Source organism: Micromonas pusilla, assembly GCF_000151265.4.
Source record: "Micromonas pusilla CCMP1545 genomic scaffold MICPUCscaffold_12, whole genome shotgun sequence".
NCBI lineage: Eukaryota > Viridiplantae > Chlorophyta > Mamiellophyceae > Mamiellales > Mamiellaceae > Micromonas > Micromonas pusilla.
Window position 1 is genome coordinate 311,140 of NW_003315893.1, and position 27,779 is coordinate 338,918.

Consider the following 27,779-nt stretch of genomic DNA (forward strand, 5'->3'; position numbering starts at 1 on the left):
GTCGACTCTGAGGATCCTCGGCGGAGGTAACGGTCGCGCGTCATGCGTTTCTTGCTGCTGCTGCTGCGGCGGCGGCGCTATCGGCGCTATCGGCGCGAGCGGCGACACCGGCGCGGGGGCTTCGATGTCCACCGGCGGCAGCGGCGAGGTCGGCGCCGCCACCGGCGGCAGCGCCGGAAACACGCTCGACCCCTTGCCCTTGCTCAGACCGAGCGCGTCCAGGAGCGAGAACGCGTCCTTGCGGTGCCGCTCGATCGCCGCGCGGTCGCGGTCCGGGAGCCCGCCCTTCCAGTTCGCGTAGTTGAGCGGCGCGCCGTCCGGCGGCCGCGTCGGCGGCGCGCGCGGCTGTCGCCGCGGCTGCGACGGCGTCGGCGCGAGATCGGGCGCCTCCGTCGCCATCCTGCCCTCGTACTTCTTGACGTAGTACCACTTCAGCGCGAACCACGCGCCCATGACGATGTTCACGCTGAGGAGGACGTAGAACATGTACTGGTACGCCGCGGAATCTCCGCCGCCGGACCCCATGGCGGCGGCGGCGGCGACGACGGCGACGACGACGACGGCGACGACGACGACGACGGCGCCTCTCTAGCTAGCTAGTAGGTCGTCGCGAATGATGCGAACGTCGGACGGACGACGTCCCGACGGGATCGGTCGACGAGCGCGAGCGATCGACGCGACGACGGCGCGGGTCGCGTCGGTCGCGACGCGAGCGCGATTCCCTTCGCTGCGCGCGCGATGGAGGTGCGCGACGACGAGAAGTCGCTCGCGCGCGGGCGTGAGGACGCGCCCGCGGGTGTGCGCGACGCGCGAAGCGCCCAGTTCGAAATCTGGCACGAGCGTCAACGGCACGATTCGAGAGTCGAAGCTCATCACTTCAGTCCGCCGCGCGCACCGCGGGCGGTCTCGGAGCTCCGCGCGCTCCGCCGCGGCGGCTCCGATGTCGCCGTCGACGCCCCGCGAGGCGGCGCTCGAGGTCTTCGCCGCGTCGAGAGGGCCGCTCTCGAAGGCGGTCGGCGACGCGAAGTCCACGGAGTTGCCGCTCAGAGGAGGCGCGTCGCGTCGTCCGTCGTCCTCGCCCATCCTCCGCGACATCGGCACCCGATCGATCGTCGCGTCTCCTCTCCCCGCCGCCGCCCGCCCTGCCCTTCCGCTTCCGCCGCCGTCGCCCGCCCTTCCGCTTCCGCCGACGTCCGCGCTCCCGCCCCGCCCCGCGATCTTCCTTCAGAGCACTTCTACTGCAACAACTTCAGAGAGTTCGCGCGGAGGATCGAGCGCGCGCGCGCGTCCGTCGGCGAGATCCTCGCGCGGCTCGGCGTCGACGCCGCGCGCGACGCGGCGACGCGACCCGACGGCGTCGCGGCGACGGACGAGGACGACGCGTTCTACGTCGGCGTCGTCGGCGTCCTGGACGACCACCTCGACGCGGTGGACCGCCTCCTGGACGTCCACGCGCGCGCGGGAGACGTCGTGGGCGGCGCGCGCGCGGCGCGCGGCGGCGACGCGTCGTCCTCGCGCGTCGGCGCGGGACGACGCGACGGCGGCGGCGGCGGGCGAGGGAGGGATCGAGGGGGATTGGGATTTTCCGACGACGCCGCCGCGCGGCGGCCGCAGGACGACTTCGACGTCCCGGCAGACAACGCCGACGGACCTTTCGCGCCGCCGTGCCCTCACGGCCACGCGGACCCGAGCGCGTACGTTCCAACGCCCGGGGTGCATCCGTTACGCGAGGCGCTGGACGGCTTGACGTACGACGCGCATCCGTCGCACGCCGCCGCGCCGGAGACGGCGACGGCGCCGCCGCCGCCGACGGGAGACCCGTCTCTGCCCGCGACCTTTACCTACGTCGACACCGAAGCGGCGCTCGCGGACCTCGCGTCGCACTTGGACGGCGTCGCGGAGTTCGCGGTGGACCTGGAGCACCACTCGTACCGGAGCTTCCGAGGGTTCACGTGCGTGATCCAGGTGTCCACGCGAGAGAGAGACTTCGTCGTAGACGCGCTCGCGCTCCGATCGAAGATGCGCGCGCACCTCGCGCGGCACTTCGAGGATGCGACGAAGCAGAAGGTCATGCACGGCGCGGACATGGACGTCCAGTGGCTGCAGCGAGACTTTGGCATCTACGTCGTGAACATGTTCGACACCGGACAGGCGGCGCGGGTGTTGGAGCTCCCTTCGAAGGGGTTAGGCGCGTTCTATCTGACAGACGCCGGTCCCCGTACGACCGCGTCGGCGTGGTGAACGCCGTTCCTTGAGGACTTTCTCTCCCGGCGTCTCTCTCCGCCCACGCCTCGGTTTCATTCGATCCCCGCTTTCGACGCCTCACGACTCCGCTTCTGACGCCTTTCGACTCCACCCCGACATTCGTCGCTTCGTACGGACCCTCGACCCTCAGCGTACGCGCTGAAACACTTCTGCGACGTCGACGCGGACAAGCGGTACCAGCTCGCGGACTGGCGCCGACGGCCGCTCTCGCGGGAGATGCTCGAGTACGCGCGCGGGGACACGCACCACTTGCTGTACGTCCACGACCGCATGAAGCAGGAGTTGCGCGCGCTGACCGAGGGATTGAAAGCGAAAGCGAAAGCGGCGGCGGGTTTAGGTTCAGCGGCGGGTTCGACGGCGGACCCTTCGGGGTCACCGCCGCGCGATTGCCTTCGCGAGGCGCTGGACCGCAGCCGCGACGTGTGCCTGACGCTGTACAAACCCCCGCGGCGCGGGCCCTCCGCGTGGAGGGACGAGTACAATAGGTACCCCGCGGAGGAGCGAAACTTGGAGCCCGCGCAGCTCGCGGCGTATTCGGCTTTGCACGCGTGGAGAGATGTCACCGCGCGCGCGTCGGACGAGAGCGTGGCGTACGTGGCGTCCAGGTCGCTCTTGCTGCGGATCGCGCGCGCGTCGCCGGGGACGACGCGCGCGCTGTTCGCGCTGACGCGCGGCGACGCGCCGCTCGTCGCGGCGCGCGCGGAGGCGATCGTCGGGTTGGTGCGGGCCGCCGTCGCGAACGGCGCGCCGCCGCTCGTGCCGTGCGCGGACGAGGAGGAGGACGCGGCGGTCGCGACGCGGACGCCGCCGCCGCCGGTCGTCGCGGCGGCGGAGGCGCCGAGACGCGGCGGCGGCGGGATGGCGTCGATGATGCGGTCGGGCGGCGCGGTCGCGGGTCCAGCGGACGCTCGCGGCGTCGTCCCGGCTCGCGGCGTCGTCCCGGAACCGTCGACGTCGCTCGCGCCCGTCGCCGCTGAGAAGCCGAAATCTGGAGGAGGCGCGTTCGCGCGGATGATGCGTTGCGGCGGCGTCGACGGCGGGGGCGGCGCCGCCTTTGCCTCCGCCTCCGCCTCCGCCTCAGCCGCCTCCGCCGCCTCCGCCGCCGCCGAAAAAGTCCACGCCGCGTTGCGCAGAGGAAAGGTGCCGCTCGCCGCGCTGTTCCAGTCCTGGACGCCGCCGGTCGACGCCGCGGCCGCGGTGGCGGAGGACGCGACCACGCCGCCCGCGCATCCCGCGCCCACGACCGCGGAGCTACAGGCTGGGATGAAGGACGCGAAGAGGGAGGCGAACGAGACGCGAACGACTCAGGCGCGTTCTATACACTGGTCCCCATACGACCGCGTCGGCGTGGTGAACGCCGATCCTTAAGGACTTTGTCCCGCGCATCTCTCCGCCCACCCATCGCTTTCAATCCCCGACCTCGACGCCTTTCAACTCCATCTGACGCCTTTGAACTCCACCCCGCCATCGCTTTGTATGGAACGGCCCTCAGAGACGAAGAGACGAACGCGTCGTCGAGCTGCCCGGCGGGTACGAGGCCCCCGCGCCGTTGCGCGTTGGCGCGGGCGCGAAGCGAAAGGCGGAGCGCGACGAGGCGGAGCGCGAGGCGGTGGTTAAAGCGCTCGCGGAGGAAGCGCGCGGCGCGCTCGCGGATCGACGGCGCGCCGCGATGCGAGGGTTCGACGACTCGGACGACTCGGACGAGGACGCGTCGGATTCGGAACGCGGAGGGAGGACGCGCCGCGCGTCCGCGGGCGTGGATGAGGACGACGAGAAGGCGCTCATGGACGTCGGCGCCGGCGGGTTCGACTTCGCCGCCGCGGCCGCCGCGGTGCTCCCGGGAGGGTCGTCGTTCGCGGCGCTGGGCGCGAGCTCAGGGAAGGGGAAGCGACGCGGCGGCGGCGGCGGGAGAGGCGGCGGCGGTCGCGGCGACGGCGGTCGCGGCGGCGGCGGCGGCGGCGGCGGCGGTCGCGGCGGTCGCGGCGGTCGCGGCGAGAAGAAGAAAGGCCGCGTCGAGCTCGTTGAGGCGTTCAAGCCCGCGAAGAAGTCGAAGGCGCACCCGCGCTCGGGCGACAGGTCCGCGACGTTTCGGTAGCGCGAACGGACGGGTCGTAAGTTATACAGACGTCATCGGCGAAAATTTCTACTGGCTCTTCGCCCACCCCGGAACTTCGTCCGAGGCTAACCACGCGAGCTCTTCCGCGGTGCTCTCCCTCCCCTGCTTCGCGTTCCTGTGCGGGTACCGCCCGAACCTCGCGATCACGTCCCGGTGCGACTTCATCGCCCCCTCCGCGAACCCCGCCACCTCTGGGCACCGCTTCGCCAGCCCTTCGTACACGTGAAAGCCGAGGTCGTGATCTTCGATGCGTTCGCTGTGCGTGAACGGCGAGCACACGAAGTGCACGTACGCGGGCGGGAGCTTCTCCACGAGGTCGTCGTCGCGCGCCATCGTCCGCGCGAGCTCTAAGGCCTTGTCGTCGAACTCGAACGCCTTCGCGGTCCCGCGGAAGCAGTTCCGCGCGATCTGGTCCCACAGGATTATCTTCGCCATCGGTCCGTGCGGCCACTTGAGCCAATCCTCGTGCGCGTTCAGGTCGCCTCTCGCGGTGGCCTCGATCGTCGCCGCGAACTTAGCGCAGCTCGCGTCCGCGCTGGTGCCCGCGTACCACTGCGTCCGCGCCTTGCCGTTCATCCACGACGCGTCCCAGAGGAGGTGCGCGGCACCGTCTTCGAAGCACGCGCGCTCGTCGAACCAGAACGAGATGACCTCTCGCACCGTGCACAAGCCCTCGCCGCTCGCGCGATTCCAGTCGCTCGCCATTCGCTCCTGCTTCTCCTTGGAGGGATCCTCCGTCGGCCTCGTCGCGACGGCTCGCGGCGAGAGCGGGGCGACGCGGCGCGCACCGCGGACGACGCGTGGGGAGCGGAGAAGTAGGGCGGGGGGGCGGAGCGCGTTCGAGAACATGCGTCGCGCGGCGACGAATGCGGCGCGAGCGGGGACGACGAACTGAATTGCGTCACGGTTGCGTCAGCGAAAGAAAACCCTGCAAAAAAAATAACAACGTCAGCGACAGCGACAGGACAGGACGGTCGGCACCTAAAGTCGAACCGCGCCGCCGCCGCCGACGACGCGCGCCATGGACGAGACGACCGTCGCGGAGCGAAGGAAGCTCGCGCTGAGGAAGCTCGCGGGCGTGTTCGGCGCCGCCGGCGGCGGCGGCGACGGCGACGGCCGCGCCGCCGCGGAGAGGAAGCTGCTGTCCGCGGTCCTTCGGATGACAACGGAGAAGCCCGTCGCGGATCTCGTGCGCGACCGCCTGAGCGTCCTCTCTCTCGACGGCGACGGCGACGACGACGATTCCGATTCCGACGACGGCGACGGCGACGCCGCCGCCGCCGCCGCCGCCGCCGCCGCCGCCGCCGCCGCCGCCGACGACGACGACGACGACGCGACGACGACGCGATCGACGCCCTCGAACGTCGGCGCGGCGCTGCGCTCCACCGCGAAGGGCGAAGGCGTCCCGCCCTCGCTCGCGAGCGCGGCGTTCTGGGAGCGCCTCGTCGACGGCCACCTCACGGCGTCGTCCTCGGGGAACGCGCGCCGCCACGCCGCGTCGACGAGCCCGATCCACGCGTGGATGACGCGCGACGACCGCGACGCGCGCGCGCTGCGGCGCGCGCTCGGACGCGACGGCTACGCGCAGTGCGGGCCCCCGGGGAGCCGCGTGGACGACTTCTCGCCGACGCATCCGAACGACGACGCCGACGGAGATGATGAAGAGCGGCGCCCCGCGTCGCGGCGGCCGTGCCCGTGGACGTCTCGATGCGCGCGGCTCGCGGTCGGGATCGACAGGCTGCTCGACGCGGGGTGGCCGCCGGCGGCGATATTCGCGTACGACCACGCGTGGCTGCTCGTGGACAAGGCGCGTTCTACTATCTGACACTGGTCCCCATACGACCGCGTCGGCGTGGTGAACGCCGTTCCTTAAGGACTTTTGCCGGCGTGTCTCTCCGCCCACCCCTCGCTGCTTTCAATCACCGCCCTCGACGCCTTTCAACTCCGCTTCTGACGCCTTTGAACTCCACCCCGACGTTCGCTCGTGTGGACCCTCGACCCTAAGCTCTTCGAGCTCGCGGCGGCGGCGTTGGACGCGGACGCGGAGGACGGGATCGTCTTGGAGCCGTCCGTGTTCGCGTGGGCGCTGCGACGCGTCGGGGGAGGAGGAGGGCGCGGAGGAAACGGCGTCGAGGGCGTGGGCGAGAACTTCGCGCTGCCGCACCGCGACTACAGCGCGAAGGAGGCGTGGGTCGTCGGCGAGGGATGGGGCAGGCGGGTTCTATACACTGGTTCCCGTACGACCGCGTTCGCGTGGTGAACGCCGTTTCTTGAGGACTTTCTCTCCCGGCGTCTCTCTCCGCCCAGGCCTCGGTTTCATTCAATCCCCGCCATCGACGCCTTTCAACTCCGCTTCTGACGCCTTTCAACGCCACCCCGACGTCGCTTCGCGCGCGCGACGACCCCTCGCAGGAAAAAGAAAACCGTCGGTGGCGTCGAAGTCCTCGGCGACGACTCCGACTCCGACGCCGACTCCGACGACGCCGACGTCGAGATCGAGTACGAGTGCGCCGCCGCGGGCGGCCGACCGACGCTCCTGTGCGTCTGGCTCCCGCTCGTCGACGCGACGCTCGACGCGGGGTGCCTGTGCGTGCTCCCGAGGGGCGACGACGCGCGGTGGGATGACCACGAGCACCCGGACCATCTCCGACCGGCGACGCGAAGCGACGACGGCCGCGGCACGGAGCTGACGTTCGACGTCGCGGCGGCGCGGCCGCTGCCCGCGCGCGCGGGTTCGGTGTGCGCGTGGACCGGGAACACGGTGCACTGGGGGACGAAGTGCCGTCTGCGCGAGGAGGGCGAGGACGAAAGAGGGGTCGGCGGCGAGACGAATCATCAGACGCCGAGGCGGTCGATCGCGTGCACGTTTCGGAGGACGGACGCGCCCGCGTTCGAGTGCGGCGGCGGAAACGGGCGGCTGATGCGCGCGCTGACGCGCGCGGAGTGCCGCGGCTTGGACGTCGCGGGGAGGGCGCGTCTCATCGCGCAGGGACTCGCGTTGTACTCTCGGTGGTTCGACTACCCGACCGCGCTGCCGGGGCTCGAGTGACGCCGCGCGCACTCGGGCAACTTATCCCTTTAGACCCGGTGTGTAGTTAACTACACATATTTGCTCGGGTCTAAAGGGATACTTCCGAGCTCGTAGCGGGGGGTCTTTAGTACAGTAATAATAATTGTGGTACTACGAACGGTCATTCACGTGGCGTTATTCTGTTATTCTGCCATCTCGCTCGCGCTCTTCTCCAACGCTCGCAAGATTTTCCTCGCGCGCTCCGCGACGACGCCCTTGCCAAAATTTTTCTCTCTCGCCGCGTCCCGCAGCCGCGTCGCCGGCCCCCCTCGCAACCCCCCCGCGTACATCACCGTGATGTCGAACACGTCGTCGTCCACCTCGCCCTCGTCGAAGACGTTGTGCAGGAGCCAGTTCTGAATGTTCTTATCGAGCTTCCATCCGTTCGCGGGCTTGCCCGTGGACGCGTCGAGCTCGCCGCGGCCCATCCACGCTTCGAGGTAGACGAGCGGCGCGGTCGGGTCTCGCAGCTTCTTCGGCGCCTTACCTCGGTCGCTCGCCTTGACGCTCTTGCGCTTCGGACGGGCATTTCGTCGCTTGTCCTCGTCCTCGTCCTCGTCGCCGTCGTCCGAGAGCTTGGTCTTCTTCGGTTTCTTCGGTCGCGCGTCCCTCGCCGCCGCCGCCGCCGCGTCGTCGTCGTCGTCGCGCGTCTCTCCTCCTCCTCCTCCTCCCGCGGCCTGCTGCTTCGCCGCGCGCTTCGCCTGCCGCTTCTCCCACCCCTTCACCCCCGCGGCGGTGAACGTCCGCCCCGGCCGCGGCGCGTCGCACTTGAAGCACGCGCGCCGCTTCGCGAAGTTGCTCTTGCCGCAACTCGCGCAGTCCCAATCCGCCTTCGCGGCGGCGGCGCCGCCGGTTCGATCCCCCCCGCCGCCATTCCCGCCGCCCTTGGACTCCTTGTTGCGCGCGGCGTTCGCGACCGCGTGGAGGATCGCGGGCGGGGTGTACGTCCCCTGCGACTTGCTCCCCGTGCCCTTGACGATGGTCTTCCGCGGCGCGAGCGACGACGACGACGAAATCGCCGCCGATTTCGTCGCCGACGTCGTCAGCGCGCGCGCGGCGGGCGTCGCCGCCGCGGGCGACGGCGCGGCCGCGGCGGGGGCGCCGCCGGCCGCGGCGAGGGCCGCGGCCTCGCGGCGCGCCTTGCGCGCGGCGGTCGCGACCATCCCGGCGTGGAAGCGCGCGGGGGTGGTGTGCTCGCGGCGGAGGCTTCTTCCTTACGTGTCTCGGAGCGAAGAGAGTTCGAGTTCGTTCGCGTGAGTCGAGTCAGGCAGCAAGAAGGAAACAGAACCACGACGACGCCGCGCGCACTCCCCGCGCGCGCTCCCCTCTCGCCACGCGGACGCGGGATGCCGCCGCTCGCCGCCTCGCCGCTCCGCCTCCGGCCCTCGCCGACGCGCGCGTCCGTCGCCGCGCGCGGCGTCCGGCCTCGACCCGCGGCGCCGTCGTCGTCGTCGTCGTCGCGTCCGATACGAAGAGCTTTTTCGACGACGGCGCGCGCGCGCGTCGTCGTCGCGCACTTCCGCTCCACGGGGATGATGCCGCCGCCGCCGCGCCCGTTGAACGACGCCGAGAACGGCGCCGACGGCCTCGAGCGGCGCGACGACCACCTCTGCGGCCCGCTGCTTCGCCCGTTCACGGTCCCGAGCGCGCCGTTCCGGCTCGCGCGAAGAGCGCTCCTCACCGCCACCGTCTTCGTCTTGTCTCTCGCGGTCGCCGTGCCTATCGCCGCGACGGCGACGCCGTTCATCACCGCGAACGTCGACCTGACGATCTTCGCGGTTGAGTTCGCGAGGGCGTACCTCGTCGCGGTGCCCGTGCTCGTCGCCGCGCTGCTCGCGGGCTTGGGGAAGAAAGAAAGAGAAGAAGGAGAAGAAGCGACGAAGAAGAAGAAGAAGAAGAAGGCGCTGAGGCAGATCGGGAAGGGAGGTTCAGGAAGGAAGGGTGGTTTCTCCTTCAGACGAAGACCGCCCCCGGTCAAAAAGAAGTCGTCGCCTTCGACGACGAATCGTAATCGTCGCGTCGCGCAGTCGATGCGCGACGGCCAGCGCGCGTACGAGCTCAACCAAGGCCCCGGACGCAGTGCATGCGACGCCGTCCCCGTCCGCGATCTGTACGGGCGAACGATACTGCAGGCGGCCGTCTTCGACACGGTTCGAGACGTGAAGAAAAAAATCGCGGAAGAGATCGGGGTCCCGCCGGGCCGCCAGCGCCTTCTTCTGTTCGCGCCCGGGTCCGCGGAACACCATCAGCTGAGCAGCGCGAGCGCGACGTGCTTGGACGACCTCGACGCCGCGCTGACGGACTACGACGACGTGTGCGAGTGCGAGCTCGTGGTGTCGAAGCACTGAGGTCGAGCGGAGGGGAACGCGAACGAATCGAATCGAAACGAATCGAAAGACGACGGCTCGATGAGGTCAAGGTCTACGTCTAGTCTATCGCCGCGCGCGACGTCGCGTTTCACGCTTCACCGCCGCCGCCGCCTTCTTCCGTCGTCGTCGTCGTCGGAGATCCCGATCCCTCCTCCCCACCACACGCGATCGCGGACGACACGCGAATGTAACACGGCGACGCGACCGCGTGCATTCGCGAGCGCTCGCGTCCGTCGCCGCCGCAACGAAGGACCAGTTCGGTCTGCGTCGCCGCCTCGTGCGCGGCGGCGGCGCTCCCGGCGGGCATTAAATCCAGAAACGCGTCGCGTTCGTGCGTTTCAATACACTTCTCGATGACGCGCGGCGGCGCGCGCGGCGCGACGGATGACGTTCCATCTTCCGCGCGCTCCGCCGCCGCCGCCGCCGCCGCGTCCCTCGCGGCTTCGTCCTCCGCCGCCGCGAGCAGCGTCCGCTCGAGCACCTCGTCCGACACCCCCGGCAGCCGATGCGCGAGCGCGTGCGCCCTCGCGACCGCGCGCTCCGCCCTCTGTAGCATCCCCGCGAGCGTCGCGTAGTCGCGGGGGTGTTCCCGCGGTCGGGCGGCGTCCCCCGTCCCCGTCCCCGTCCCCCGGGAAAACGTCGCCGCCGCGCAGTCGGCGGCGTCGCGCAAAAACGCCGGCGCCGGCGCGAGCGTCGCCCCCGGGCGCGCGGCGGCGTACGTCGCGCCGATGGACGCGCACGCGCACGCGAGGAGCTGCGCGAAGATCTCCGCCGGCGGCGACGTGTCGAGGTAATGCAGCGCCTTTTCGCCCTCGCTCATCGGGTCGAACAGGAGCTTCTGCGCGCGCGCGGGCGCGGACGGCGCGTCTCGCCAGTGCGCGTGCCACGCGTTGGTCTCGTCCCTCATGCGCTCGGAGAGCATACCTCTCGGCGGTTTGGGTTTGGGTTTCGCCGCCGTGGAACCGCCGTCGCGATCGTCGCCATCCTCCTCCTCCTCGATCCAGTCCTTCGGCGAGTGCCAGCGCACGAAATCGCCGAGCACCGCGCCCGGGTTCGCCGCCTTGAACGCGGACATGTCAGACACGAGCACCCCGCTCTGCGTCTTCAATCGCAGCCTCCGCCCTTCCTCGGTGTCGCCCATGGCCGCGAACGCAGCCTCGCGCTCGCGCATCGCGTCCTCGGTCGCGACGAACGGCGGCTGCGTGATGGGCTCGTTCACGACGTCGTGCGGCGGCGAGAGGAGACGCGCGCCGGTCGGGGAAGCGCGCTTGACGCCCTCGGGTTTGACGGCGGCGGCGGCGGACGGGGCTTCGACGTTCTTCGTCGTCGACTTCGCCGCCGCCGCCGCCGCCGCTTCCGGTTTCGGTTTCGGTTTCGGTTTCGACTTCGCCTTGATCTCGTCGCCGACGCCGAGCAAGTCGGTCAGGTCCAACCCGTCGTCGACCGCCGCGGCGGCGTCGATCGGGCGCGTCGCGTCGTTCCAATCGTCCGCGTCGTTCCAATCGTCGTCGTCGTCCCCCCATCCGTCCGTCGCCGACGGCGGCGCGAACGCCGCGCTGACGGCGCCGGCGAGCCCGGACGGCGCGAGCCTCGGGACCGGCTCGACGTTCGCGACCGCGGACGCCTCGAACGCCGCTTTCGACGCTCGGACTCGGCGATGAATGCACAGGTTCAGAAGCTGCAGCTTCTGGTGAAGCAAGCACGCGTTCGCGTCCGGGAGTTCCTCTTCCTCTTCGCCGTCGTCGTTCGTCGCGACCGCGTCGAAGCGCGGGAGCGGGACGCCGCGGTCCCAGTGCGCGAACCGAATCTCCCGGGTGAAACGTCGCCATAAAACGCTCACCGCTCGTACGTTACCAAACTGCAGCGCGTGCATGGCGACCCTCGCGAGGAGGCTCCCGGGCGGCGCGCTCCGAGGCGGATTCGGAAACGAACACTCCGCCGCCGACGACGAAGAGACGCGCGCCGCCGCCGCGGCCGCGGCCGCCGCGGCCCCTTTCCCTTTCCCTCTCCCTCTCTCCCCCCCGACGCCCCCGACGACATCGAAGATGTCCCTCAGGACGTCCTGCACGACGCTCTCCGGCGGCGCCCGCGGCGCGAGCCTCCCGATCTCGTCCCAGTGCTCCTCCGACGCGAGCGCGGACATCGTGGTGGAAGACGGAACGTCAACCGTCTCCGTCCCGCCCGCCGCGCGCGCGAGGAGGAAGAACATCTCCGCGAGCCCGACGCCGGCGTTCGACCCGCCGCGGAGAAAATCGCCGCGTCCGCCGCGTTCGCCGTCGTCGCACGAGTCTTCAATCAGATCGCCGGCGCCGACGGAGCCAAACGGCGTCGCTCTTAACGTCCAACGCGGCGCGCGCGCGACGTCCACCCTCCCGTCCCCGCGCCGTCCGGTCGCGGGGTCCTTCATCTCGATCAGCGACGACAGCGGGACGTTCGTCCACGAGCAGTCGATCTCCGTCGACGCCCACGGGTCGCACAGGCTCGACCACGGCGACCAGGGCGCGTCGTCGTCCCATTCGGTCATTCGGTCTACGCCGAACGCGTCGTCGTCGTCGTCGTCGTCGTCGCCGGCGGCGGCGGCGCCGGCGGCGTCGAGGACGCCGCGCAGCGCGGTGACGCGCAGGCCGTCCGCGAGCGCCATGAACGCGGATCCCGGCGTAGATCTGGCGGCGGGTTTCGGCTTCTCGATCTTCTTCGGGGCCGTCTCGCGCGCGCGCTTCCGCCGCCGCTCGAGCCACCACCGCCGCTCCGTCGGAAACGTAAATCTCGCGCTCGCGCGCGGGTCCCGCAAACTCTCCGCGCCGCCGCTCGCGAGCGCCCGCCCGCCAGACCCGGACCCGGACCCGGACCCGTCGCCGCGCGGCTCGTCGATCGCGCGACTCAGCGCGTCGCTCAGCCCTCTGAGCGTCCGCCCCGGGGACGCGTCCGCGGCGACGCCGTCGATCTTCTCGCTCTCGAACGAAAGAGTCGCCGTCCCCCCCGCGTACGCGCCCCTTCCCGGCCCGTGCATCGGCACGAGCGCGGGCCACCCTTCGCAATCCCCCCCCGCAGCCAAAGCCTTCAGCGCGCGCGCGATCGCGCGTCGCGCGTGCTCGCCGTCGTCCTCTCCCGGCGCGTCGTCGTGGAAGTACCCGAACGCGCTTCGCGCCGGCTCGACGACGACGAACGGCGAGCGAAGGCCGAACCATCGTTGGATCCCGCCCCCCGCGCGTCGCGTCGTCTCCGCGTCCGCGTCGCAGAAGATCTCCTCATCGGAAGCGTCGTCGGAACCGGAACCTCCTCCTCCTCCTCCTCCTCCTCCTCCTCCTCCGCCGCGTCGATTCGGCGGGCGGTCGGGAGGGTAGTACAGCGTCATTCGGTACGGCGCCGCCGGCGCGTTCCTCGTGCCGCGTCGAATCTCCGCCCGCAACGCGCGCCACGCCGCGCTCGCGTGCTTCGGGCGTTCGCACGGCGAGGACAGGACGGCGAGCTCTTCGTCGTCGCAGGACGTCCATCGTCTGAGCGCTCTCTTCATGTGCATCGTCGCGCGCTCGGTCGGCGTGCGGACGCTGAAGTCCGCGAACGGGATCTCGTGCCGGTTCGTCGCGTCGCGGTCGTCGCCGTCGCCGTCGCCGGACGCGTCGCCCGCGACGTCTTCGTCGTCGTCCGCGCCGTTCCACTCCGCGTCGCCCCACTCGTCGTCTTCCTCGCCGTCGTCCGCGTCGTCGTCGTCGTCGTCGTCGTCGATCGTCGCGGACGCGACCGCGCGCGTCGTCGCCTCGATCGACGTCGCCTCCGCGTCGCCGTCGCCGGCGTCGCCCCCCGCCGCGCCGCCGCCGTCCGGACCCGCGGTCGCGTCTTCGAACGTCTCGGATTCATCCTCCTCGTCCCAGTCGTCGAAGAAGGACGACAGCGGCCGCTCGGCCATGGCGCCGCCGGCGGCCCCCGCGCCGGGTGGACTGATGAGCGAGTAGAGAAGACGCGAACTCCGAACAGAGGACTCGACTCCGCCGATGAAATGTTTTCGCCCGTCGTCACAGCATCTGAGCGCCCCCCGCCAGCCCGCCTCGCGCGCTCGTGCGAACTCGCGCGAGATGTCCGGCTCGGCCGCCCTCGGGCAGATCCTAGAGAAGATCGCGTCCGCGGACAAAGGCGCGCGCGACGCCCCTTTTGCCGACCAGATCTCGCCAGATCCGACGACGGGCATCCCCGTTGTTCGTTTCGTCCATCGCGATCGATCGATCACGCGTCGTCGCCGTCGTCCGTCCCGCCGTCCTGACCCCCACCCCCCCCCGCCCCCGTCCATCTCCCGCGTCGCAGACTTCCGATACATGGCGACGTCGGACCTCCTCGCGGAACTCTCCAAGGAGAGCTTCCGCGCGACCGCGGACGTCGAGAAGAAAGTCTGCGGCGTCGTCCTGAGACAGCTGGACGACGCGTCCGGCGACGTCTCCTCGCTCGCGGTGAAGTGCCTTCCCCCGCTCGTCAAGGGCGCGTCCCCGGCCGCGGCCGCGGACGTCGTGGACGGCCTGTGCGCCAAGCTCGCGACGATCGGCAAGGACGCCGCCGCGCAGAGAGACGTCGCGGTCATCGGGCTGAAGACGATCGTCGCGGAGCTCGGCTACCACGCGTCTGCGTCGCGGATCGTCTCGTCGCTCGCGCCGAAACTCATCGAACGCGTCGTCGCCGTCCCGTCGTCGTCCGGCGCGAACGACGCGAAGCCTTCGAACGCCGCGAACGACGTCAGCGGCGAATGCCTGGACATCCTCCACGCGGTCGTCTGCAGCTACGGGACCATCATGACGTCGCGTCACGCCGACCTCGTCGACGCGTTGCTCCGCGCGATGGACGACGCGTCCACCGCCAAGCGACGCGCGGGTAGAAAACGCGCCGCCGCGTGCCTCGCCGCGCTCGCCGGCAGCGTGGACGACGCGCTCCTCGGGACGATCGCGGACGCGGCGACGTCGCGCTTGGACGCGCTGGGTCCCGACGCGATCGCGCGTTGTGCGTCGGCGAGCGCGTGCGACGACGCGAGACTATGCGCGCACCTCCTGGGCGCGTCTGCGAAATCCGCGGGCGCGCGGTTCGGCTCGACGCTTCGACGCGTCGACGCGACGCGCCGCGTCGTCGAGCTCGCGCGCGCCGCGAGCGAGGAGCACGCGGAGGCGCTGCGGGAGCAGTGTTTGACGACGCTGGAGATGTTCGCGTCGCGGTGCCCCGCGGAGACGGCGGAGGATTTGCCGGCGGTGGTGGAACTCGCGTTGACGATGGCGTCGTACGATCCGAATTACGCGGACGACGACGACGACGACGACGGCGGGGCGATGGACGTCGACGGCGGCGATGACGCGATGGACGACGGCGATGACAGCGACGACGACGACGGCAGCGACGACGGTAGCGACGACGAGAGCGACGACGATCAGTACAGCGACGACGAAGACGCGAGCTGGAAAGTTCGAAGAGCCGCGGTCAAGCTCCTCTCCGCGGCTGTCGCCGGGCCGTCGCCGTCCTCCGCCGCGGTGTTGGAGTCCCACTTCGAGCGCGTGAAACGAACGCTCCTGTCGCGCCTGCCGCGCGAGCGCGAGGAGACGGTCAAGATGGACGTGTACGCGTGCCTGGAGGACGTGGTCGGGGCGTGCGGGCCGAGACGCGCGGCGTCCGCGTCGCTCGCGGCGACGGCGACCGAGGTGCGTTCTTACACTGGTTCCCATACGACCCCGTCGGCGTGGTGAACGCCGTTCCTTGAGGCCTTTCTCTCCCGGCGTCTCTCTCCGCCCAGGGTCCCTCGCGTGCAATCCCGACACACCTCGACGCCTTTCTACTCCGCTTCTGACGCCTTTCAACTCCACCCCGACGTCGCTCTGTACGGAACGACCCCGAGGCGGCGCCGACGATCGTCCGCGCGTCGACGAAGGCGTTCAAGGCGAAGGGCGCGAGCGTCAAGACGAAAATCGCGACGTTCGGGCTGCTGCGCGAGGTGACGCGGGCGCTGCCCGGGTGCCTCGCCGGGTCGCCGCTCGCGGCGATCGCGCCGTCGCTCGCCAAGGCGATGGACGCGTCGGATAAATCGGCGGCGGCGCGGACGCCGGAGACGCTGACCCTGCGCGTCTCCGCGCTCGCGTTCGTGCGCCTCGCGATCGAAACGCACGCCGTTGATGCGTTCGCACCACACGTGAACGCGCTCGCGCCGTGCGTTTTCCGAGCGAGCGGCGACGCGTACTACAAGATCGCCGCGGAGGCGATGCGCGCGTGCGCCGCGTTGGTGCCCGTCCTCGCCGCCGCCCGCGCCGCCGCCGCCGCCGTCGTCGACGCCTCCGTCGCCGCCGAGCTCGCGGCCGCGTGCGCGTCGCGCGTCGCGCGCGTGGATCAAGATCAGGAGGTCAAGGAGGCTGCGATCGCGTGCGCGGGCGCGATGCTCGCGGAGCTGGGCGAGGACGGCGTCGGCGAGGCTGTCGCGCGGGAGACGCTGAGTTTGCTCGTCGACCGATTAAAAAACGAGACGACGCGGCTGTGCGCGGTCAAAGCCATCGGTCGAGCCGCGGCGTCGCCGGTCAAGTTGAACCTCAAGATGAACGACGTCGCGTCGCGCGCGGCGACCGAGCTCGCGGGGTTCCTGCGGAAGGCGAACCGGCCGCTGCGGCAGGCGGCGGCGGCGGCGCTCGCCGCGCTCGCGACGAACCACGCGGCGGCGCTCTCAGGTGCGTTCTATACACTGGTCCCCATACGACCCTGTTGGCGTGGTGAACGCGATTCCTTAAGGACTTTTGCCGGCGCATCTCTCCGCACATCCCTCGCTTTCAATCCCCGCCCTCGGCGCCTTTCAACTCCATCTGACGCCTTTGAACTCCACCCCCCCATCGCTTTGTATGGAACGACCCTCAGATGACGTCGCGTCCGCCGTCGTCGAGGAGGCGTCCGCGCTCGTCGCGGACGCGGACGTCGCGCTCGCGTCCCCGGCGCTGGGGCTCGCGTCGAGCGTGTTGAGACGCGCGAGCGACTTCCCGAAGGCGTGCGAAAAGGCCAAGGCGCTCGTCGTCCCCGCGGCGTTGTCGCTGGCGTCGTCGCCGTTGATGCATAAGCCGGCGCTCGTCGCGTTGCGCGGCTTCTTCGCGGCGCTCACGCGCGCGAACCTCGCGGGCGCGGACTTCGAGACGACGCTCGCGTCGCTGATGGATCGATCGAGCCTCGGCGGGCATTTACTCGCGGACGGCGGCGGCGGGAGCTCCAGCGCGGCGATGAGCGCGGCGGGGACGTCGTCGGGCAGCGGCGTCGCGGAGATTGGGAAAGCCGTCGCCAAGTGCGTCGCCGCGACGTGCGCCGCCGCGGGCGCCGACGCGTCGCGGAGGACCACGTCGAAGCTCATCGCGAGCTTGGAGAAGAGCGGATCTCTTAAGGCTGGAAAGGGCGGGAAGGCGCCGAAGACGGATGCGGACGCGTCCGAGCGGCTGCTCGCGCTGTTGTGCCTCGGCGAGCTCGGACGCGCGGCGGCGGCGACGGACGCGGCGTCGGAAGAGGACGCGCTCGAGAGGGTGCTCCTCGCCGCGTTGGACGCCAGCGGGGAGGATCTCAAGTCCGCGGCGTCGTTCGCGCTCGGCGGCGTCGCCGCGGGGAACCGCGCGCGTTTCCTTCCCACGATCCTCGCGAAGATGGACGAGATGCCGACGCATCGGTACTCGCTGTTGTGTTCGCTCGGAGAGGTGATTCGCGCGGGCGAACCCGAAGACGACGACGACGACGACGGCGGCGGCGACGGCGACGCGTCGTCCGCCGCGAAAACCGCGCAATTATCCGACGCGGAGCTCGACCAGATCCTCGACGTCCTCTTCAAGAACGCCGGCAGCGACGAGGAGGGCGTCCGGAACGTCACCGCGGAGTGCCTCGGCCGGCTTGCCGCGCGGCGCCCGACGCGGCTGCTCCCGGAGCTGACGTCGCGTCTCGACCCCGCGCTTCACCCCGACGCGTCGACGCGCGTCACCGCGGTCACCGCGGTCAAGCACCTCGCGCGCGCGGTCGCGAAGCGGAAGGACGCGGTGCTGAGCGCGCTCGTCGCGCCGTGCCTCGCGTCGTGCGTCGTCGGTCCGAACGCCGCGCTGTCGGACGAGGACGTCGGCGTCAGGCGCGTTCTGTCTCACACTGGTTCCCATACGACCGCGTTCGCGTGGTGGACGCCGATCCTTAAGGACTTTTTCCGGCGTGTCGCGTGTCTCTCCGCCCACCCCTCGCTGCTTTCAATCCCCGCCCTCGGTGCCTTTCAACGCTAACTGACGCCTTTCAACTCCACCCCGACGTTCGCTCGTATGGAACGCACCTCAGACGCGCCGCCGCGCAGACGTTGTCCGCCGCCGCGCACGCCGACGCGACGCTCGTGACGCCGTCGCTCCCGGACGCGCTCCCGGCGCTGATCGCGAAGACGGAGATCTTGAAAGACCTCGTGCGCGTCGTCGACCTGGGGCCGTTTAAGCACACCGTGGACGATGGGTTAGACCTGCGCAAGGCGGCGTTCGAGTGCTTGGACACGCTCCTGGACGCGTGCTTGCATCCGACGAAAAACGCGGGCGCGATGACGCGACTCGGCGCCGCCGCGGGCTACCTCGACGCGCTGACGTCCGGCCTCGGGGATCAGTACGACGTCAAGATGGTCGCGCACGCGGTGCTCGTGAAGCTGTGTCGCGGCGACGCGAAGCGCGACGCGCGCGAGCGGTTAGCCGCGCTGTGTGAGCCGATGAAGAAGACGCTCACGGCGAAGCTCAAGTCCGACGCGGTGAAGCAAGAGATCGATCGCAACGAGGATCTGATTCGGAGCTGTCTGCGGGCGGTGGTCGCGCTGAGCGCCTTGGAGGGCGCGATGGACGACGCCGCGTTCGCGGGGTTGATCGAGAAGACGATAGGTGGGAGCGACGCGCTGACCGCGTCGTTCGCGGCGATCAAGGCGGAGACGAAGGCGGTGGAGAAGGGCGACGTGTGACGAGCGAACGGAGTCTGAAGACAATTTTGAACGACGCGAGAGACGAACGAACGCGTCTTCTCATCAAAGACAAAAGAATCAAATCACATCACGACAAAAGTCGGCGGCGCGCTTCTATCTCGCGCGACGCCCTCTACATAACCCACGCGATGAAACACGCGTCGCGTCGCTCAAAACTTCCGCATGTTGTAGTCGTCGTTGTGCGTCGCGAGATCCTTCTCGAAATCCATCGCGTCCTCCACGCGTCGACCCATGTGCAGCAACCTCGCCGCTCTCTCGCTCACGCCGAGCTCGGGCATGAACTCCTCGCAGTAGTTATCCCACGCCCACGCCGCCTCCTGGAGCTCCCATCGCAGCCGCGCTCGGTCCGCGGCTTCGCGTAACGCCAGAAATGCGGACGTTTTCCCGCCGCTCGCCTCCACTTCCAACGCGAGGTCCACGATGGCCTGCTGAATCGGCGGCAACGCCGCGCCCGGGGGGATCGGGTTCAGGGCCTCCAGGGACTCGAGCTTCCGCTCGCGAGCCCGCTCCGCTACCTCGAGCACGAGCGCGAACTGATTGTCCGTGTTGTCCTTCACGAACCCGGTCAGGTCGAAGTACTCGCCGTCCTCGAAGTTGTAATCTTTCGGCCGGCGCAGGTGCAACCGCTGCACCATCTCCAGTACGCTCCCTTCCGCGGCGTCCACGTCCTTGTACTCCGGCTCGTACCACTCCTCGTCGTTCTCGAACCACGGCGCGCCGTCGCCGGCGGATATGATGTCCGCGTCGTCCGCCCACCTCGGAAGCCCGCCCCTGGAGCCGTCGTCTCGCGTCGTCGTCGTCGTCGTCGATCGCGACGGCGACGGCTGCGCCGCCGACGACTTCGAAGAGAACCACCCGTCGTCCTCCTCATCGTCCGCGCCGCCGCGCCCGCCGCCAACTCCGCCAACTCCGCCGCCGCCCGCCACGACGGCGTCGAACCCGGACGCGTCGACGTCGTCGAGGAGCTCGTCGTCGTCGAACCCGAACCCGCCGCCGCCCGGGGTTCTCTCCGCGACGCGCGACGCGCGCTGGTCGGGGGTGAGGGAGACCGCGTCGAGCGCGCCGCCCTCGGACGGCGCGAGGCCGGGGTACTCGTCGTCGTCGTCGAAGAGCGCGTCGCTGTCGATGTCGTCCTTGAACGTGGACGCGCGCGGCGGCGCGAGGGCGCGGGAAGAGGAGGATTCTTCCATTCTTCTCCCCCCCGCGATTCGGCGGTGGCGGCCGTCTGCGACGACGCGAGACGAGGGCGGCGGCGCGAATCCGAAGCCCGCCGCCCTCGCGCGCGCGCTCGTCGTGGCGCGACATTCGCGCTGGGTCCCGCGCGCCGACGCGGACGTCGACGCCGCGGTCGCGGCGCTCGTCGCGACGACGAAGCAGCTCATCCCTCGCGCGCGCGCTTCCTATCGAATGATGTCTCGCTTTATCGGCCGCCGTGGAAATTGCTGTGATGGCGCTTTAATTCCTTCTGAGCCGCCGCCCTCTCCGCGCGCGACGTGCGCGATCCCTCGGCCGCTCCGAGCGCGAATGCGCGCGTGCGAGACGCGTGGACGCGAGAGTCGCGGGGTCGTCGTCGCCTCGAAGGTGACGCGCGACGCGTTGTGGGCGCTCCCCATCGCGCGATTTGCCCTAATACGCGAAAACCTCAAGAAGCGGTCGGCCGACCGCGACCGGCGGCTCGGCCGAGAAATCGTTGTCGAGCATCGTCCCCTCCGCGCGCACACCGAACGCGCGCGCGCTCGGTCGTCCGCGCGCGCGAACCCACCGGGATGGCGGGCTCGATCGACCTCGCGGTCGCGAAGCAGGCGCTCGCGTTCGCGGAGCTCACCGGCGGCGTGAAGTTCAAGAGCGGCGTCCCCGACGCGTTCCGGAAGAAGCGCGCGGAGGCGTCGTCGATCGGCGGCGGCGACGGCGACGCGACGCGCGGGCAGGGCGTCGCGTCCCCGAGCGGCCGCGACGGCGACGCGCGCGCGACGAACGCGTCGGGATCGGGATCGAAGTCGAAGTCGAAGCGCGCGGCGAAGAAGAAGAGATCGAGCGACGCGCGCGGCGGCGGCGGCGGCGGCGGCGGCCGAGGATCGGACGCCGAGTCCGAGTCCGACGACGGCGCCGTCGACGTCTTCTCGACGTCCGGAGCGAAGAGGAAGAAGCGCGCGCGCGACGACGACGACCGCGACGAGAGAGAGACGGGGAAGAAGAAGAAGAAGAAGAAAAAGAAGAGAGGGAAGAGGGACGACGACGACGACGACGACGACGACGACGACGACGACCTCGCGCCGTCGGCGCCGACCTCCGCGGAGTCCGAAGCCGCCAACGCGCTGCGACGGACGCATCGCATCCGCGTCACGCACGCGGGCCACTCGTGCCCGCCGCCGCTGACGTCCTTCGACGACGTCCGGGCGAAGCACGGCGCGGGGCCGATGCTGATGAAACGCCTGCGAGAGGCTGGTTTCGTGGACCCGACCCCGGTGCAACGGCAGGCGGTGCCGATCTTGCTGGGGAGGCACGAGCTCCTCGCGGTGGCGCCCACGGGGAGCGGCAAGGCGCGCTCCATCCGACACTGGTCCCCATACGACCGCGTTCGCGCGGTGAACGCCGTTCCTCGAGGACTTTCGCCGGAGCATCTCTCCGCCCACGCCGCGGTTTCAATCCCCGCCCTAGATGCCTTTCAACTCCATCTGACGCCGTTCAACCCCACCCCGACTCCACCCCAAGACGCTCGCGTTTTCGTTGCCCATCCTGGTCGCCCTGAAGACGCGCGCGAACGTCGGCGGACCGAGGGCGCTGCTGTTGTCGCCCACGAAGGAGCTCGCGCAACAGTCGCACAGGATATTGACGCTGCTGTGCCGCGGGACGAACTCGCTGAGGTGCGCGCGCGCGGCGCTCGCGATCGACCGGATCGGTTCGGTTCGGTCGGCCCCGACGCGTTCTTTTCGCTCACGTGTTGCGTTTTTTTTCGGTCGGTCGCTCGCGCGGTTGGATAGAGATGACGACGCTCAGGGCCGTACCGGATTAAGCCCCGGGTCTTGTGAGGCACCCAGGAGCAGTGGCGTGTCAAATCCGCTCTCCAGGGCCGTTACGCAGCCGCTGTACGCGCGGTCCGCTGACTGATCTATCCTCCGCCCGCGACGCTCGACGCGAGACTCGGAAGGCTGTCGTTCTTTTTTTTTCTCTCTTCCATCCAGTCCAGTCTTCTCTCTCCGACCGCTGACTTCCCTCCCTCGCCCACTCCACTCCACTCCGCGCGTCGACTAACCCGACGACCCACAGAACGTGCCTCCTCACGAAAGCGACGCAGAACAACGAGATGGACAAGGTGGACGTCCTCGTCGCGACCCCTCTCCGTCTCAAGTCTCTCATCGAGAAGCGAAAATGCAACCTATCTTTTGTCGAGTTCCTCGTGCTGGACGAAGCGGACAAGCTCTTCGAGATGGGCTTCGTCGAGCAAGTCGACGCCGCGGTCGCGGCGTGCGACGGCCCGCGCGTCACCCGCGCGCTCTTCTCCGCGACGCTGCCGGAGACGGTAGAGCAGCTCGCGCGGAGCGTGATGACGTCGCCGATGCGTCTCACCGTCGGGGAGCGCAACTCGGCCAACGCCACCATCGCGCAGAGGCTACTCTTCTGCGGGCGGGAGAGCGGGAAGATGCTCGCGCTGCGGCAGCTCATCTCCGACGGGATCAAGCCGCCGATCATCGTGTTCACGCAGAGCAAAGACCGCGCGAAGCAGCTCGCGAAGCAGCTCCAAGGCGACGGCTTGCGCTTGGGGTTGGTGCACGCGGGGATGTCGGACGCGAAGCGGCAAGCGCAGGCGCGTTATGCTGCGCGTTACGTTACGTTTTTCACCCGCGCCTCGGTTTCAATAAACACGTGATCGATCGCGTTCTTCCCTTTCAACTGACCGATGAACGTGCATCCATCGCACGGAATCGCAATTGGCATCAGGTGGACCGGTTCCGCGCGGGCGACGCGTGGACGCTCGTCGCCACCGACCTCATGGCGCGCGGGATGGATTTCGTCGGCGTCGGCACCGTCATCAACTACGACTTCCCCGCGTCCCCGCACGCGTACATTCACAGGATCGGACGCAGCGGCAGAGCGGGACGGCCCGGCGCGGCGGTGACGCTGTTCACGGAGGAGGACGCGGGACGAGGGGATCTCCGCGCGATCGCCAACGTGATGAAGAACAGCGGATGCGACGTCCCGGATTGGATGCTGCATCACGCGGGGAGCGGCGACAGGAGCGGCGTGAGGAGGAGGAAGAAGCGGAAGGACGGGAGGGAGGATAATCCGCGGAGGGAGGCGATCGATCCGCGCGTCGCGGCGAACGCGGCGGCGGCGGCGACGGCGGCGGCGGCGCGGCGGAGGGAGAAGGGGCGCGCGGAGGCGAAGAAGCGCAGGGCGGAGAAGAAGGCGTCGTCGTCGGAGAAGCCGAAGCCGAAGCCGAAGTAGGTACTGTACTGTAGTAGAAGGCTACGCGTAGCGTGTACACGACCAACGGCTACGATCGCGCGCGCGTCGTCGTCGTCGCCGTCGTCATCGCGGCGGCGGCGGCGGCGGCGGCGGAAGGACGTTGTACGTCACCTTCTGCGCCCCGCCGCCCGTCGGCGCGACGCCGGGGGGATAGCCGTAGTACCCCGGCGCCATCCCCGTCCCCGGCATCCCCGTCCCCGTCCCCGGCGCGGCGTACCCGTACCCGTGCGCGTATCCGTACCCGTACCCCGTCTGTTGCGCGTATCCCATCTGCGGTCCCGTCTGCAGATATCCAGCCGGCGCCGGCGCCTGCTCCGGAACGTACGGCGCCCCCTGCACTAAGACCGACTGCTGCTGCTGCTGCTGCTGCTGCTGCTGCGCGTAGTACGCCGCGTACGCCGCCGCCTCCCGGGTGCCCGGGTGCCCGGGTGCGACGGGTGCGACGCCGGTCACCGCGCGCGCGGCCGCGATGGACGCCTCGCGCGTCCTCTCCAGCAGCGCGTTCGTGTTGATCGCCGTCTTGCTTCGGTTGACGCGCAGGTTGTGCCCGCCCGTCGTCACGCCGTCGAGGTTGAGCGCCGCCATCGTGGACGCGTCGTCCGCGAACTCGACCCACGCGCTGCGAGCGTGCACGCGCACGGCGACGACGGGCCCTTGCTGCGAGAAGAACTCCGCGACGTCGCGCTCGGTGATCTCGCCGTTGTCCAGGCCGCGGATGCCGCCGACGTGGACCGTTCGCGAGATCTTCTCTTGGTCCGACGCGCGGGACATCGCGCCCGCCGCCGCCGCCGTCGGAGTCGTCAACGTCGTCGTCGTCGTCGGCGGCGGCGCCGCGTGGACCGCGCGCGGCGGGGCGGAGCGCGACGAGAAGTGAGGGAGAGGAGGGAGGAGGCGGGCGTTCGAACGTGTTCAGATGAAGACAAAATATTCGTCGAGAGTTTTCATTTCATTTCATCAGTACCGTACGCGCACGCCGAGGTGGCGTCTCGTCGTCGTCATGGGGATCTGCGGCTCGAAAGAGAAGGGAAAGTACCGCGACCTCGGGGCCGCGTCGACGTCCAAGTCGTCCAAGTCGCCCAAGCAGAACGTTCGACGGAACGCGAGCGCGCGAGAGAACGCGTGGAGGAACACGGGCATCGTCGGTCTCCGCGACGCGGGACTGAGGGAGCTCCCACCGAAGCTCTTCGGCGACGCCGCGATCGCGACCGCGGCGAAGAACGTGGACGCGTCGTGCAACAGGATCGCGCGGCTGCCGTCGTCGATCGCGACGCTCGTAAACTTGCAGCGCCTGACGCTCGCGAGGAACGACCTGACGGCGATCCCCGTGGAGCTGTGCGCGTGCGTCCATCTGAAAACACTCACGCTCGACGACAACCGAATAGGCCCGTCGCTGTTCCCTCGCGAGGTGACGCGCGACGAGCTCGCGGCCGGGCTGAGCGCGCTGACGAAGCTCGCGACGCTGTCGCTCGCGGGCAACCGCGTCGCGGCGCTCCCGGCGGGGATGGGCGCGCTGCGATCGCTGCGTCGGCTGAACGTCTCGAGGAACGATCTGGCGGACCTTCCGGACGCGCTCGGCGATTGCGAGCAGTTGGAGGAGCTCGACGCGTCGCGTAACGCACGGATTACGACCGTTCCATCCACCCTCGGCGCGCTGAGACGGCTCGCGCTGCTGAACCTGGACGACACGAGCGCGATGGCGATACCGCGCGAGGTGTTCGAAGGCTGCGCGTCGTTGACGACGTTATCGCTGCACCGCACGCGGATGTCTTCGGACGCGGTGGAGTCGACGCCCGGGTACGAGGCACACCGCGAGCGCGTGAGAGCGAAGCACAGCAAGAAGATACACGGCGGGTCGATGATCGGGAGCGAGGGGTTGGACGACGGCGTGGACAGGGACACGTCGAAGCAGAACATCGCACCGCACGCGTAGCGGCGTTTGGTAAAGTTAGGTTGTTAACTACGCGCGCTTCTGCCGCGCTGCGTCATCCGCACCCCGCGCAGGCGATTGAGCGCCGCCGCGATCTCGAACCTCCGCGGCAGCGCCAGGTCCCCTCTCGTGCCCCCTACCGCGTCCATCCCGTCGCCCCCCGCGATCAGCGCCTCCAAAGCGTCGAGCGCCTCCGCCGTCGTCCGCCCGCCGTCGACGCACCCCGTCCTCGCCATCGCCGCGAGCGCCTCCGCGATGAACCGCGTCTGCCCGCGCTCGCACAGCTGCTCCACCGCGCCGAGCCGGATCTCGCGCTGGTCGTCGCCCCACAGGATCGTCTCCGTCGTCGGCACCTTGGGGGGGCGCGCTCCGGCGTCGACGCTCGAGGGGTCCGGCACGCGAGCCGCGACCTTCCCGAAGCGTTCGTCGACGTGAATCGTCCCGGGAGGGAACGCGTCCCTCGCGATCGCCGCCGCCTCCGCGGTGACGTCCCGCGGCGCGTAGTTCTCCATGCATATCACGGTGTCCGCGACCGCGAAGTAATCGCCCGAGCCGCCGAGCACGAGGATGCTCGACACCCGCCGGGGAGTAACACCCGTCGGGGGAGTAACACCCGACGCGCCGTCGCCCGGACCCGGACCCGGACCCGGACCCGTAACATCTGGATCCGGGCCGACGTCCGCGAGCGCCCGCACCTTGGCGATGAACGGCGTGATCGGCTCCTTCTCCAGCGACACCAGTCTTCGCATCTCCGCGCTCCGTATCATGAAGTTTGTCGCCGCCGTGTCCTCGTCGATCAGCAACACCTCGCACCCGACCTCGAGCGCTTCCATGATGTTCGCCGCCTGCGAGGTCGACCCCGAGGCGTCGGGCGTCGAGAACGCGTCCGTGCGCTTGCCGAACGGCAGGTTCGAGATGAACGGCGAGATGTCGACGCGCTCGACGCCGCGGCCGTCTTCGGCGCGGATCTTCACCGCGGTGGGATCGCAGACGACGAACTCGCGGCCGTCGCCGGGGACGTGGTCGTAGCACCCGAGCTCGAGGGCTCGGAGGAGCGTCGACTTGCCGTGGAAGCCGCCGCCGACGACGAGTGTGACGCCGGCTCTGATCGCCATGCCGGTCACTGAGCCTGATGAGGTCCATTTCATGCGTATAAGTTGTGTGATGTTCATCGGTCAGTCGAAAGAAGACGCGATCGAGCGTTGACACCGAGCGACGCGACGCGTGAAATACAGTACTTCCGTACGCGTGCGCGGTGAGAACGCACCCGAGTTGGGAAGGTCGAACGCCGCGCGCAAGCTCTCCGGCGACCGGAACGCGACCACGCCCTCGCCCGTCATCGGCGTGTCCGCGTTCCCCGCCGACCGAGGCAATATCGCGCCGTCGCGCACGAACGCGACGAGCCCGGCGGCGCGGATCTGCGCGCGGAGCGATCGCTGGTCCTCGACGCTCTCCGCGTGTCGCGTCGCCGCCGCCGCGTCGACGCCGCCGAAATACGTCAGCGCCGACTCCACCACCCCCGGGAGCGCCTCCACGAGCACGCGCGCCGCCCACGCGCCTTGGATCGACCGCCCGGCCGCGGGGAGCGCGACCGTGAAGCGGCCCTCCACGTCGCCAGCCTCGTTCACGAGCACCGACGTGCGCGCGAGGACGTGCTGAGGGTCGTTCCATACGAGCGAACGTCGGGGTGGAGTCGAAAGGCGTCAGATGGAGTCGAAAGGCGTCGAGGGCGGGTATTGAAACCGTGGGATGGGCGGAGAGATGCGCCGGGAAAAGTCCTTAAGAAACGGCGTTCACCACGCGGACGGGGTCGTATGGGGACCAGTGTAAGAACGTACCTGACCGGGCGGGTCCACGCCGAGCTCGCCGCCCTTCGCGGAGGACCATCCGCCGCCCGCGTCGCCGCGCCGCCGGTCGAGGCCGCCGAGCGTGACGAGCGCGTGGAAGCGGCGCGCGAGGAAGTCAGCGAGGGCGACGCGGCGCGTCGGCGTGGCGCGCAGCTCGGGCGGGAACCGCGCGACCGCGGCCGGGACGATCGCGCGCGCGCGGCTCGGAGGCGCGAAGAGATCGGACTGAACGCGGTCGACGACGAGCGCGAAGGCGCCGCCGCCGAAGTCCCACGCGCCGAGGATGTCGCGGTACGCCCCGTACGGCTTGCCGTCGATGCGGCGCAGGGTGGCGGCGAGGTCGGCGCTGGTGCCGCGAGGGCCGCGCGGTGCGTGCTGCGCCTGCTCGCGGTGCGACGAGCCCCCGAGATCGTCGAGATCTGCTCCGCGGCCGCCGCCGCCGCCGCGGCCGCCGCCGCGCCCGCCGCCGCCGTACTTGGCCTTGTAGTACGCTCCGGCGCCGCCGCGGCCGCGGCCGCCGCCGCGCCCTCCGCCGCCGCCGCGGCCGTACATGCGCGTTATCGCGCGGCAGAACGGAGCGGGAGGGACGGCGTCGAGCGTGCGATGCGCCTTCCGAGTGCGCGCGAGCAACTGTCGTCACATCGTCAGACGAAGAATTCGCGTTGTTAGTTCAAAGTCGCCGCTCGCTCCACGGCCACGCGCCGCCGGGCTCGAACTTCACGCCCGCGTCCGCTCGCGCTTAAACCCGAA

The 27,779-nt window shown here is 70.1% G+C and overlaps 12 protein-coding genes across 12 annotated transcripts; 6 read left to right on the plus strand and 6 right to left on the minus strand.

The window, feature by feature from the left end:
- Window positions 1-1,842: 1,842 nt before the first annotated feature.
- Window positions 1,843-2,472, plus strand: MICPUCDRAFT_21552 (uncharacterized protein; the record flags this gene model as incomplete). The annotated part of the gene is made up of 2 exons (XM_003062297.1): window positions 1,843-2,212; window positions 2,396-2,472. Coding segments are annotated over 2 exons (447 nt in total), but the record flags the coding sequence as incomplete, so codon positions are not given.
- A 1,975-nt stretch (window positions 2,473-4,447) lies between these two features.
- MICPUCDRAFT_7787 (uncharacterized protein) lies at window positions 4,448-4,828 on the minus strand (the record flags this gene model as incomplete). The annotated part of the gene is made up of 1 exon (XM_003062528.1): window positions 4,448-4,828. A coding segment is annotated over one exon (381 nt), but the record flags the coding sequence as incomplete, so codon positions are not given.
- Window positions 4,829-5,371: 543 nt separating this feature from the next.
- MICPUCDRAFT_48535 (uncharacterized protein) lies at window positions 5,372-7,430 on the plus strand (the record flags this gene model as incomplete). Its single annotated transcript, XM_003062298.1, has 3 exons — window positions 5,372-6,188; window positions 6,387-6,595; window positions 6,794-7,430. The coding sequence occupies exons 1-3, from the start codon at window positions 5,403-5,405 to the stop codon at window positions 7,428-7,430; spliced, it is 1,632 nt and encodes a 543-aa protein (XP_003062344.1). The 5' UTR covers window positions 5,372-5,402.
- A 164-nt stretch (window positions 7,431-7,594) lies between these two features.
- MICPUCDRAFT_52096 (uncharacterized protein) lies at window positions 7,595-8,614 on the minus strand (the record flags this gene model as incomplete). The annotated part of the gene is made up of 1 exon (XM_003062529.1): window positions 7,595-8,614. The coding sequence occupies one exon, from the start codon at window positions 8,612-8,614 to the stop codon at window positions 7,595-7,597; it is 1,020 nt and encodes a 339-aa protein (XP_003062575.1).
- Window positions 8,615-8,797: 183 nt separating this feature from the next.
- On the plus strand, window positions 8,798-9,799 carry MICPUCDRAFT_52097 (uncharacterized protein; the record flags this gene model as incomplete). Its single annotated transcript, XM_003062299.1, has 1 exon — window positions 8,798-9,799. One exon carries the CDS (start codon window positions 8,798-8,800, stop codon window positions 9,797-9,799), a length of 1,002 nt encoding a protein of 333 aa, XP_003062345.1.
- Window positions 9,800-9,940: 141 nt separating this feature from the next.
- On the minus strand, window positions 9,941-11,649 carry MICPUCDRAFT_68591 (uncharacterized protein; the record flags this gene model as incomplete). Its single annotated transcript, XM_003062530.1, is given in 2 exon segments — window positions 9,941-11,174; window positions 11,176-11,649. Coding segments are annotated over 2 exon segments (1,708 nt in total), but the record flags the coding sequence as incomplete, so codon positions are not given.
- Window positions 11,650-15,851: 4,202 nt separating this feature from the next.
- Window positions 15,852-16,953, plus strand: MICPUCDRAFT_68592 (uncharacterized protein; the record flags this gene model as incomplete). The annotated part of the gene is made up of 1 exon (XM_003062300.1): window positions 15,852-16,953. One exon carries the CDS (start codon window positions 15,852-15,854, stop codon window positions 16,686-16,688), a length of 837 nt encoding a protein of 278 aa, XP_003062346.1. The 3' UTR covers window positions 16,689-16,953.
- A 366-nt stretch (window positions 16,954-17,319) lies between these two features.
- Window positions 17,320-18,563, plus strand: MICPUCDRAFT_5179 (uncharacterized protein; the record flags this gene model as incomplete). Its single annotated transcript, XM_003062301.1, has 2 exons — window positions 17,320-17,927; window positions 18,116-18,563. Coding segments are annotated over 2 exons (1,056 nt in total), but the record flags the coding sequence as incomplete, so codon positions are not given.
- A 374-nt stretch (window positions 18,564-18,937) lies between these two features.
- MICPUCDRAFT_52100 (uncharacterized protein) lies at window positions 18,938-20,170 on the minus strand (the record flags this gene model as incomplete). Its single annotated transcript, XM_003062531.1, has 1 exon — window positions 18,938-20,170. The coding sequence occupies one exon, from the start codon at window positions 20,168-20,170 to the stop codon at window positions 18,938-18,940; it is 1,233 nt and encodes a 410-aa protein (XP_003062577.1).
- Window positions 20,171-21,136: 966 nt separating this feature from the next.
- On the plus strand, window positions 21,137-23,234 carry MICPUCDRAFT_35851 (uncharacterized protein; the record flags this gene model as incomplete). Its single annotated transcript, XM_003062302.1, has 4 exons — window positions 21,137-21,364; window positions 21,501-21,652; window positions 22,056-22,614; window positions 22,728-23,234. Exons 1-4 carry the CDS (start codon window positions 21,206-21,208, stop codon window positions 23,232-23,234), a joined length of 1,377 nt encoding a protein of 458 aa, XP_003062348.1. The 5' UTR covers window positions 21,137-21,205.
- An 84-nt stretch (window positions 23,235-23,318) lies between these two features.
- Window positions 23,319-24,026, minus strand: MICPUCDRAFT_42152 (uncharacterized protein; the record flags this gene model as incomplete). The annotated part of the gene is made up of 1 exon (XM_003062532.1): window positions 23,319-24,026. One exon carries the CDS (start codon window positions 24,024-24,026, stop codon window positions 23,319-23,321), a length of 708 nt encoding a protein of 235 aa, XP_003062578.1.
- Window positions 24,027-24,209: 183 nt separating this feature from the next.
- MICPUCDRAFT_48538 (uncharacterized protein) lies at window positions 24,210-27,581 on the minus strand (the record flags this gene model as incomplete). The annotated part of the gene is made up of 4 exons (XM_003062533.1): window positions 24,210-25,021; window positions 25,217-26,311; window positions 26,450-26,837; window positions 27,021-27,581. 4 exons carry the CDS (start codon window positions 27,579-27,581, stop codon window positions 24,210-24,212), a joined length of 2,856 nt encoding a protein of 951 aa, XP_003062579.1.
- Window positions 27,582-27,779: the final 198 nt, after the last annotated feature.